Below are 12,598 nucleotides of genomic sequence, written 5' to 3'. Positions count from 1 at the left end.
TATTTTAGTTTTAACTTTCTCTAAGATAATTATTGCTATCCTTTTTTTTTTGTCAGCAGGAACATAATATATTCTACTCTAGCCCTTTATTTTCACTCTATGTATACCTCTCATTTTTAAACCTTTCTTGTAAGCAACTGATTAAGAACTAAGAGGGCAAGGAAAGGAGACAAGGAGGTGGAACCTTAGATGGGTCAGTTGATTTAGAAGTAGGTAGGTGAAAGAAGAAAATAAGAGAGAGAGTTCTAGAAGGTGTATAGATTAGGAAGGTAGTATTTAGAAGAAAATTAGGCTTCTGAGGAAGACTAGGATAAAAGAGGAGAAGAAAAAATGAATAAAAATGAATAAAAATAGAATGGAGAGAAATTCCACAACTAACTCTGAATGTGAATGGGGCGAATTTACCCATAAAATGCAAAGAGAGCAGAATGGATCACATACCTGATTTGGGTTTAGAATTTTTTCCATCTTCTAAAGTTGGTTGAACTTCATTATTCTTATTAGTTTCTAATCCTTTGTTCTCCATCTAGGAAAAAGATCCCAACAAAAGTCAAACATTACATGTGCATCTTTTCTTGGCTCTTGCAAACTTACCTGTATTAAGGAATTGATATAGCACAGTGCAAATTCAGTCATAGAATGTTAGTGCTAGAGCTAGAGGGGACCTTAGAGCTAGCTATCAAAGGTCTAGTCCAACCTCTTCAATGCACATACAGGTAAGGAATGGTCAGGGAATGAAGTATTCCAAACAAATGTTTCCACTAACTGTAAGGATTAAAAAGATGGAGACATAGGTTCCTGCCTTTAACTGAGCTTACAATCTAATTAAGAGAAGAGACACAAATAACCCTACATACATAGTATACTATGATAAAGGCCAAAAAGATAAAAAGGAAAGACTATGGGAATTCAAAGAAAGGATATATAATTTCTAGATGAGGAAGGGGATAAAGAGGTAAAACTAGGGAAGGTTTTATAGAAAAAATGACACCTGAACTGGAAAAAATTTGGTCAGGTTTTTATTAAGTACAGATTTGGAGTAGGGACCATTTTAGAAGAGAATACCATCTTGAGCTGTATTGCTTAACTAGAGCTTGGCTATGTGAAGGACAAGCAATAGGAAATAAAAAAGTAAAGTTAAGCTGAGGCCAGATAACAAAAAGACATAAATACTATCTGAGAAATCTAGATATTATTTATTAGGCAATGATGACCTACTTAAATATTTAATTAGGAATGATAATCAGGACTATGTTTTAGGAAGATTGAACTGGTATGAGAAGCAATTAAGGTATGAACTAAGACAACAGCAATGGGACTCTAAAAGAAGTTGAAAACTTGACCCTCAAGAAAAGAGGAGAAAATGAATTTCCCACTTTTTTTTTTTTCCTATGAAGAGGGATGACTATGGGTGTGGAATATTATGCTGTTGAGACTCAGCTGATATGCTAGTTAGTCTTGCTGAAATGCTTTTCTTTTCTTCCCTCTAATTTTTTTTGTTTTAAGGGAAGACGGGGAGGGGTAAGACAAAGTATCTGGAAACTAAGTCAACAGAAAAAAGAACAGTTAACAATTAAAAAAGAATTAATGGAGATACAAGAGAAGGACTAAAACTAGTCAAATTGACTGGACAATGGGGGGATTTTAAAGTGGGAAGGAATAAACAATGACAGATTTCTGGATAACTCCAGAAATATAAAGATTAAAGTCTTACTAAAATACCTAAAACCCTTTTCCTACGGAAATGTTTTCAAAATGCATTATATGTTTTTCTGTCTTAAGAGATCTTTACAGACACAGATCACAATCTCTTCTAGAGCTTGGTAGTCAGCTTGAGAGTTACTGTAGCTATAAAATTCATCACCTTGCAGGCCAGCAACCTGGTGATTAGCCCCTCTAAATTGAGTTTCTTACAACCTGGCAGTATCTGCCAGAAACTATACTCCATGGCAAAGCTTTTAAGAAATTGGGATCATCTCCATGTCAGGATGAAGCAACAGAAGACTTCCTATCCTGCTTGACTTGGAACAATCATCATTATGAACAATTACTGAACAGAGATTCTTAGAAGCAAAGGTACAACAGAGTTATCTCTTTCCAGAATGCCCATCTTTCTCTGTCATACAATGCCACTGTATCTATTTCTCACTATTCATTTTGCCACTTCTACACTTGCCAAGATCTATTTTTTTCAGGTTGGCATGTGGTACAGCTCTTTACACACATTAGTGAAAAATGTGTTTCCAACTTCTGGACAATAAATGACCCTCACCATTAAATATTAACTTTAACTTTTTTTTCCTTATACAAGTGCTCAAACTTTTATTCAAAGAGCTATCTCAGAGTTCTTGTGCTGGAGAAGTCTGGCATTGTTCTATATTACATAAAAATAGAACATTTATGTTTTATTCATTTATATAGGAAAAAATATAGTTTTGAATGTGTGTTCTTATTATTTGTTGCAAAGTATTTGGGACCCTATTTATTTTTAACTTAATACTGTTATTTTTCACTAACTAAAAAGTCCTAAGTGAAACCCTCAGCAAATCAATGTTCTCCAGCAAAATTATAGGCAATTTTATGACTGCTCAACTTTTGGTTCCTGGCACTTTTGTCATAGTTTCTCAAACTTAGAAAGATTCTGACTGGGGCCAATTCAAAACAGAGTAGTAGTAAAGAATCAAAAAAGCAATACATATGCTGAATATACAAGTGTAACGGTCTCTTCCAGAAAAAAGATTGTTTGACTAAATAACATGGGAACACATTCACAATATGGTTGAGGGCCATGAAAAGTCTCTTACAAACATAATCAGGTCCTGTAGCTAAAACTGGTTTCTTGGTTTACACTATCTCAAGTTTGAATTTCCAAAGCACTGTATTCAATTGATATAAAGTAGGTTCTGAAGACCTAGACAGCCAATAAATAGTACATACACAAGCCAACAAGAAAAAAAAATGGAATTATGTTAGTATGTTTTTCTCTAATTTCTAAATGCAAAAATGAAAAAAAAAATTGGGGGTATGTGATAATACTCAAGAGAATGGCTTCATTTATTTTAAATCTTAAAAGTTTATGTGCTAGAGCAAATTGAGAGTATAAAAACCAAGATAACAGGAATTTTTGCCTACCTAAACACTAAAAAACACTAAATTTGGAATTCAAATATAGGCTTTCTTATCTTAGGATTTTTTGTGACTTTGGGGAAGTCTGTTTTGTTTTATGGGTCCCAATTTCCTCATCTACAAAATGAAGGGGCTGATCTTTCTAAAGTACTTTACAGTTCATAGTTATGTACCTTTAAATATGTTTTAATATGTCCATTTCCTTTTCTTACCCCCTCACCTTACTAGTACTAAACTTAGTGAGGGCACCCAATTGATTTGTCTTACTTCAGCTCAGAACTATTTATTTAGTTCAATTAATCTACCAGCCTCAGCTTCCTTCAGTAGCAGAGACTACAGACAGTTGCCAACATATCTGCTATAACTATGCTAGCCAATTAAAAATTATCCTTATCTGATTATTAAAGCAGGTCACTCAAAAACCAGTATTTGATACTTCTTTGTTAGCTCAGCAGAAGTAAATCAATTTCTTTAAAGTCAACAATTTTTATTTCATTAATTTAAACTTACTATACATTCCTATTAGTTCAAATTATTGACATTTTCATGTATATTGTTAGGAAATTTAACATATGAATAAAAAAAAACTACAGTAAAACATTTTACTAACAACCTAAATTTATGTAGGGCCATAAAGTTACAAAGCACTTTCCTGCCAATAACCCTGTGAAGTATGTAGTTTTAAGTATTATCAGTTAACAGATAAGTAAATGGAGGATCAAAGTTAAGAAAAAGTATTTGCCAAAGGTCACTCAGGTATTAGGTATTTGAGCCAAGACTTCTGACTCAATATAGTGCCTCATGGTAGAACACTGTCTTGCTCTACCAAGAAGTTATTTAGAAGTTTTAAAGTTATATATTTGTATCCGTGATACATTTAATTTTAATGTTATTATTTTTAAGCTCCTCCTTCATGGATCCCATTTTTAATTAGGAGATTGTCCAATATCCAGCTATATTTTTATAATAATTGTTTATCACATGAGGTCCAATAGAATCAAGGAATAATTACCTCATCATTAAGTTTTTACTCAGTACTTCAATAATCCAATTAGACCTATTATGTTTTATTAAGAACAAAATGCTTTTCTTTAGTGATAGGGACATTCTTACTGTTTTCTAATTATCAGGATATTATTTCAGATTTTTTTTGCCACTCTCAGTCCTAAGCAATATTAACTAAAACTTACTTTTGTATTACTGATGTAATCTGTGGGATTCATCTGCACAGAGCTAGTGAAAAGCTGAAAGACCAAATGAGACATTGTAAGTTTAATAAATATTATCTGTTTGCTCATGCTTTTCATAGAGGGTTTTATTGGTCAGGTAAAGAGATGTAACCCAACACCAGAAATTCACAATAAGAAATATTAACTGAAAATTTTGAGATGAGGAAAAAAGAAAAAGGTAAAATAAAAAAAGCCATATACCAAATAGAATCCTTCCTATTGTTTCATATTCCTCATTCTAGTTTTAAGGGTTCTACTAAGGCAGAGGGAGGCAACCTAGTGCACCTAGGACAAAATGTACTTATGTTCCACTGCTCTTAAACTTTCTTTTTCCTTTCTTTTCTACTCTCTTACTCCCTTTCCTTCTGATTTTCTCCCCTCATTATTTCAGCCTGTCAAAGATATTATTCTGTCTCCACTAGGTGGCAGTCAGGACTAAAATGGCATCGTGGAGCACTTAGTGCTCCCAATAGGTTTTGACTGAAGAAGCTTGGGAGATCCCTGCTCCAAGAAATGGTATAAAGGCCATAATTAAAATGTAATGACAGATATACTCTTATCTCCTTTTATTGCTCTCTCTCCCTTGCTGTCACAGGAAGTGTTAAAATTTCTCATTAAAGAGGGCTTTGCTAGTATGTCGTAGTAGTTCACCCACTGGAGATACATATATTTTGCAACTCAAATTTATTTATTCATTTTTTCAAGAAATGTTATTAAACAGAGAAAAAAGCTGCACATATGAGAGCCCTAGGCATACAAGACAGAGCAAGATCCATGTGGGAGTGAATAGAAAGGGAAGAAAAGTAAGTTCAGATTTGGAGAGAGGCAGAACTGGGAGAAGAGAGTAACATGACAACAGACACACAGAAATGGTAATAATGGAAGGTTAGAGGAATAGCAAGGAGATCAGTTAGTTGAATCAGAATGTTTGAATTGATAATTGTGCAAGAGGAGGGGAAGGGGGGACCAGGACTTAATTATCCTTATATGTCTTCAGGGATTAAGTACTTCTGTATATAGTACATGTTTAGGAGAAGGTCCAGATTATGCCCTCTTGAATAAGGGAGAGAAATTTAAATTATTCCATCAAGAATTGTATCTTAGAAGCAATGTTAATAGAAGTTAATAGAAGTATTAGAGTAGGCAAGTTTGCAGTGAAAATTGGTGCTTTGGGAAGAAGAATGCTATAGTGGTTAGTCAATCAATCAATAAACATGTTTAAGCACCCATTATGTGACAGGCACTGTTCTAAGTGATGGGGATGCAAAGAAAAGTGGAAGACAAGATACTGCATTCAAGGAGCTCACAGCGTAAAAGGAGAGACACCATGCCAACAACTATACACAGTTATAACAGACTATACTGGAAATAATTAACAGAGGGAAGGAACTAGAATTACATAAGATTAGGAATAGTTTTCTGTAGAAAGTTGGGTTTTAGCTAGGATTTGAAGGAAGCTATTAAATTATTTTAGGCTGAGGGGAATGGCCAGTGAAAACACTGGCATCAGAAAATGAAGTGTCTTGCACTTCAGCAAGGAACAACAAGAAGGCTAATATTTTTGAATCACAGGGTGTGCAGGGGATGCAGTGAGGGTGCATGTGAGAAAGCATAAAGACTCAAAAGCAAGAGAGGAAGTGCAGATCGTGAAGGTTTTTGAACTCCAAAGAGGATTTTATATTTGATTCAGGAGATGTTGGAAACTAATGGAGTTTATTGAGGCAGGAGTAGAGGATGGGGGAGATATGGATACTTGAGAAACATTGCCTTCAAAGGAGAGGACAACTAGAACAAGGAGGCCAAACTAGCAGCTGGTGATGAGGACTTACCTTGCCTATGTAAGAGATATTACAAAGATAAAATAGACAGGCTTAAGAAGATTAGATGGGGTGGGGGAAGGGGAGGGCAGTAAGAGAAACTGAATGATCTAAGCTGCCACCTGGGTGACTAGAAGAATGGCAGCACCTCAGCATCAACAGGGAAGCTAGGAAAAGGGAGGGTTTTATGGGGGAAAAAGAACATCCAGTTCTGAAGATGAGTTTAAATCATCTATGGGACAATTGTGCCTGCCTGTGTCCACAAATTAATATATTTGTGGGCGGACACCTGAGAAAAAATTGGAAACTGAGGGAGGATGAAGGAAGGAAATAGAAAGAGAAAGAGAAGACAACAAAGGAACAAAGGGGATTCAGTATGTGTGCTCTTCTGGTGGTGGTAGAGAGAGAGAGAGAGAGCTTCAGGTGTCCCCAAACTGTTATTGAGGTGTCAAGGAATGTGGAATGGAAGGTAGCTAATGAACATGTGACATGGTATAGAATTTAACATTGGCTCAATAGACAACCACATGATCAAAAAGGAGGAGGTTAATCAAAAGTGTGACCTGGAAAGGAATGTGGTCTGATAAGGTGGGGGCTAGGGCCCTGAGGCCTGGCCCGGGAATTCTCCGGACCATTTGGTTTGGAGAATGGTCAGGATTAACAGAGTACCAATTATATACAATGATCAAAAAATAATATGACCTGATCTGATACTTGAGCACACAGGTTACAATAACCATATATCAATAATACTTTCAAGATTAGAATATATCTGGTATGCCACAACACTGAATTGAGAAGTCCAATGGGCAACAGGAGGTACAAGACTGGAGGTCAGCAAAGAGACTAGCAAGTAGATCTGAGAATCACCAGCAGAGAGATAACTGGAATCCATGGGTGCTGACAAGATCATCAAGTGAAAAGATACTAAGGGAGAAAGGAAGAGAGCCCAGAACATGGTCCTCTAGAATACCAATGGGTAGTAGGCACGAGCTGGATGGAAAGTCAACAAAGGAGACTGCACAGGAGCAGTCAGATCTGTGAGAGAACCAGGAGGCAGTTATATCCTGAAAACCTAGAGGCTGAGAGTATCAAGGAGAGGATGACCAATGCCAAAGGCTGAAGAGAGGTCAAGAAGGAGAAGGGTAGAGAAAAGGCAATATTCAGCAATTTAGAGATCATTAACTCCATAAAGAGTTTCATTGTAATGATGTAAGAGTGTTGGAAGCCACTCAGAGAAATAAGGTCTGTTAGTATAATCTATGGACCCCATCAGGACCAACATAGTTTGCAAAGTCTCTACGCTGGTTTCTTTGAGCTGAAAATCAGGTCACAGAATGGTGGCCTAACCAAAACCTTTGACTTTGCTCTGTGGCTCCTTTTATTACTAAAAACATATCAATCTAAATTCTCTAAGACAGCTTTAAGTTTTATAGAAAGCATTTAAAGTATTCTATAGTAAAATAGCAGTTGAGGACTTAACTTTTCCTCAGAGAAAAGAGCAGAAATCAGTAGAAGCTGGCCTGGCCCCTGTAATCTCTTCCTAGACAGCCAAGGTCAAAGTAGGCAGAGTCAGACGCCCTTCATATTCAGCGAGGTACTTTCCACCCCACACCCCACATGATCTCAAAGGCTCGTTCTTTAATGTAACTTTCAAAATATGGAAGCTTTTTACTAAAATAACTTTTAGATAAAGTGAGGCTCATTTCTGGCCTTGGACGTTATCTCATATGAGGTAATTCTGTGTCTGCACAGCTGTGAAAGTTTTTTGGGCTTTGGGTGAAAAGGGGTTTTGTTGAATACTGTAAAAAATAAATCTCAAGCTCATTGCCAGTCAGGTCAGAAGGAGCAGCCATGAGCTGACAGACAGACCTAAACTGTCCCCCTTATCAGATTCCTGGAGCTGTTGGATAGCTTTTGACATAAGAGGAAAGGAAGCTGGAGGCACCTGTTGCAGATGGTCTTTTCAAGGGCTTATTCTCAAAGAGGAGAGAGAGATGAGAAAATTGAGAGTTTTCTGAGGATAAGGAAAGGCAGGAAGCTGCCAGTACACAGGGAGAGATTTAAGTTATGTGAGAGAGTAAGTAAAATAAAAGAGGGCACTGTGGATAAACAACCACTAAATTTATATAGTTTTATGATCAACTATTTTCCTCACAACAATCCAGTGAAATAGATAATGCAAGCATTATATCTTACTTTACAGGTGAGGAAAACTGAAGTACAACAATATTGAAAAAACTTTCCCTGTGATATTAACTAGTGTCAGAGATAGGACTCAAACCTAAAGCCAGCTTTCAAATTCAGTACTTTCATTACAACAGGCAGGAGCAAGAAGAGTCTTGATTAAAGTGAAGGCACTGGAAATAGAAAAACAATGCAAATGACATTTTGAAAGATTATCAACAAAATTTAATGACTCACTGAGTAAAAATGATAAAGGAAGAAGTCAAAGATCATTCTAGGGATTTGGGGAAAGATATCATCAAAACAGTAAGAAGCAGTGGGAGAATCTGTTTAAGTTCCTTCAATGATTTCCTTCTGAAATGATACCCAACCCTCCTCCCTGACTAACAAAAAGAAAATAAGTAGAAACAGAAAAATAAAAGTCATAAAAGAATATGGAAAAACATTCACTTGCTACTCCAGAGTCCTAAACCCTGCAACACTATTGACATTTCTCATCCCAGATTGGGGAGGTTGGGAGGGGGGAGAAAGGCATGTATTATCTAATTTGGGATGAAAAGGTTCACAAATTATTGAGCTTTTCTTTCATTCCAGCTCCTATGTAGGCCAATCAGGTCCAGAGTCACTTCAAGGGGTGTCACTTAACCACATGAATGCTCCAAGACAGTTAAGAGGAAATCTCACCAACTGAACCCCATAAGGTCATTTCTATTCTTCAATATCAATACTAGGCCTGAACTGAAAGGAGTCCCCATCTTTTGTTCAAATATAGGCTAATTCAAAGACTCAGGAAGTCACATACAAGTTAACGCAGTTTCAATGTCCTGGGGTACACCCAAAAACCTAGAAAAATTTATCTACAAGCAATGAAATATAATGTTAGTGATCATTTGCTATTGAAATTACATATAAATAGAATTTTTTAGGGGAGAGATTTAATAGCACACAATGAAAGTCACAAAAATAATAATGTCTTCTGACTTGATAATTCTCTTGCTGGGAATATACTCTGAATGTGTTATCAAAGAAAACAAAAAAAGCTATGTATTTTGAAGTTTTTCTATGGTATCAGTTATAAAATGAGAAAAAATCTGGAAATACCCTAAATGTCCCAAAATAAGGCATTATCAAAAACAGGGGTTTTTTTGGGGGGGAAATGATTAAAAAATATAAAAAGTCAATGATAGAGGGGCTGCAGGAAAACAGATAGCTGGTGAATTAATGAAGTGGTCTAGCCATTTTGGAAATCAATTGGGAATTTCATGAGTAAAGTACACTATTTATACATGCTAACCTAGCAAAACTACTACTGGGCACATACCTAAAGGAAGTTAATGAGAAAAATGAAAAATCCTATAGAAGTACAACAAAATATTTATACCAGTACCCACTGTGGTACCAAAACGCAACAACAAAAAAAGCCTTGAAGCAAAAAGGTGCCTTTTCCAAGCAGCCATGACAATTTTCTTAACTATATTATCTGTTATACCCCCACCCCACCTCATCTTTTTGGAATCTTTCCCTCAGATAAACTTGAAAAGAAAATGATTCACTAGTGCTTTTAAAATTGTTATATTACTTTCAATATTAATTTGTTCTGTTTCAAGTCCTACTGAACTTCCTATCTTTAGTTTTTTATGTGCCATTTTCACTTTCCATAATGTATGGTGGTTCCATTATTCCTAATGATGAAATCAGAACTCTGTAGGGTAAGCAGTAAAATATGTTCTTTTCATATGTATTTGTCATTCTCCCAGAATCACAAATAAATACTCTTGGAGGGATCTGGACTAGTTTCTTTATACCAAGCTATCTGTAACCTCTTTTTCCCCTTTATACCTTTCATTCATTTTGTTAGGAGACACTGCTCATCATCCATTATGGTCATTCTATCAGGTACATTATGTTTTCCAAATGAGTTTCTCCCAGTGGTGTGTTGGAGCCAGTTCACACCAGCTTGTGAAAATTGACTGTAAATTTCTTAAATTTATGTTAAATGTTAAAATGCTCAGTGTAAGCATTTACACCTCAGAAATGGACAAACATTATAAAATCAGGACTTGGGTTATTTTTTTGTTGTTGACTGTCTAATCTTAATAAAGTGATGGAGAAAATGACTGTAATGCAAATTAAACTTAAAAGGCTTTATGTATCTCACTCCCACTCTTGAGGTAGACAAAGTTTCCTTGATGAAGGCTTTCTATACCAATTAAATTACAGGTCTGGACCAATAACAACAACAAATAATCAAAAGTACATAGAAAATTGTAATAAAGGAAGATAACAAAGCCAAATATATGTGATCAAAGGATATGAACAGTTTTCAAAATTGAAACCAAAACTATTAATAACCACATGAAGCAATGGTCAAAATTACTAATGAGAGTAATAAGAATTAAAACAACTTGGGCTTCCTCTCACATGTACATTTCAAAGAAAAATATGGATATCATCAATTCTGGAAAGGCTGTGGGAAGACAGGCATCCTAGAACATTACAGGTGAAACTGTGAATTGGTTCCTACTATCTCTAAGATAACTTGAAGTTTTGTAAGAATACTTAGTGAACTGTTTATATAACTTTTGATTCAACAACCCCAGGAGTGGGCATTTGTTCTAAGGAAGTCATCAGTGACAGAAAGGGCCCATATCATACCAAAATATTCATAAGAACACTGAGTATAGTAGACAGAAGCTGAAAACAAACTAGGTATATACTGATTGCTAAACTGTGGCATAATGTAAAAGAAATGATAAAAATGAGGAATACAGAGTAACATGGAAGATTTTTTTATGTGCAAAATGGAAAGTTAACAAAGAAATTACTTCTTATGGTATAAAAGCCAAAAAGCATCACTAATTTTTTTAAAAAACCCTCACCTTCAGTCTTGGAATTGATAACAAGAATCAGCCCCAAGGCAGAGAATGGTAAGGACTAGACAACTGGGATCAAGTGACTTGCCTGGGGACATGCAGTAGGAGGAAGTGTCTGAACTCATGACCTCCCATCCCTGAGGCTCTCTAACTACAGAGGGCCACCAAGCTGTCCCCATCACTAATTTTTTAAGGAGAAGCAGATTACATAAAAGTGTCCATTAAAAAACAAACAAAAACTCAAATCTTTATTTATCATGTGGATTGTCATGGCCCAAAGAATTTATTACCTCCAGGTGGTAAGCCTTATTATACTTAGCTAATTTAGTTTAATATTCTTGCTGAATTCATACCCAAGTTTTTATTCCAATGGCACAGGCTTCATGAAGAGAGACCTCTACAAAACAACAGGGCATCAGAGGGGAACCTTTTTAGCTGATGATCAAATTCAATAAATTTAAAGTTATGTTCTTGGCTTTAAGAACTGACTACATAAATATAGGTGATAAGAGTTTGTATTACTAGATGGAGAGTTTATATGAAAAAGTTACATGTATTTTAGAGAAGGGAAAACATATCATAAATCACCAGGGAGACAATGCAGCCCAAAAAGCTCCATGAGGTTACATGAACAAAAGCAGTGCCTATAGAAAGAGGAAAGTAATAATTCTACCACATTATTACACAGAACACATGTTTAAAATTATGTTTAGTTGTAGGCATCACATTTTAGGAAGTATACTAAAAAAAATTGGAACAATTACAGAAGAAATAATAAAAGATGACTCAAAACCATGCCATCTGAGATGACTGAAGAAACTATGTTTTTTTGGCTTGGCAAAAAAGACTTAAGGGAGATATAATAATTGTGTTCAAGCATGTTAAAGGCTGTCAGATATAACAGGAATTAAGCTTTCTGCTTAGCCCCATCTAACAGAACTATAAGAACTAGGTAATCATCATCACAGAGGTTAATAACAGGTACATCCTTGAAATGAAATCATTACCCTTTTACATAAGACACATTTCCCTCAAATGTTACAAATAACATTTCCCTCGAATCTGGTTTAAATATGATCTGAATATATGACAGAAAAAAGAGGTTTACTAACTAAAGAGAATGTAAAAAAGAGAACAAAGAAAAAGACTGGTACAAGGGAATATTAACTGTCAGCTAGAGTCTGAGAACAAAAAACCAGCAAAGACAGTAAAGTGATTAGAAAAATATTAAGAAAACCAGAAAAGAATAGTACAACAAAAGCCGGAGGAGAAAGTGAGCAATAAGACCAAATGTTTCAGAGATCAATTTAGAAATGAGACAAGTCAGTGGATTTGATAAGAAAATGAATGATCTTGCAGAATGGAG

General features: G+C 35.5%; 1 protein-coding gene across 1 annotated transcript in view; it reads right to left on the bottom strand.

The window, feature by feature from the left end:
• The window catches only part of HSF2 (heat shock transcription factor 2), a 50,712-nt gene that overhangs the window by 3,433 nt on the left and 34,681 nt on the right, over positions 1–12,598 (bottom strand). Inside the window, exons 12-13 of the mRNA XM_044675420.1 lie at positions 4,317–4,370; positions 442–526 (exon numbers count right to left, since the gene is read on the bottom strand). Coding sequence (XP_044531355.1) covers positions 442–526; positions 4,317–4,370 — 139 coding nt within the window. The remainder of the gene's footprint in view (positions 1–441; positions 527–4,316; positions 4,371–12,598) is intronic.

This window comes from Gracilinanus agilis, chromosome 4 (genome assembly GCF_016433145.1).
Source record: "Gracilinanus agilis isolate LMUSP501 chromosome 4, AgileGrace, whole genome shotgun sequence".
Classification (NCBI taxonomy): Eukaryota; Metazoa; Chordata; class Mammalia; order Didelphimorphia; family Didelphidae; genus Gracilinanus; species Gracilinanus agilis.
Note: the sequence above shows the minus strand (reverse complement) of the source record. Positions and strands in the feature narration are given on the sequence as shown.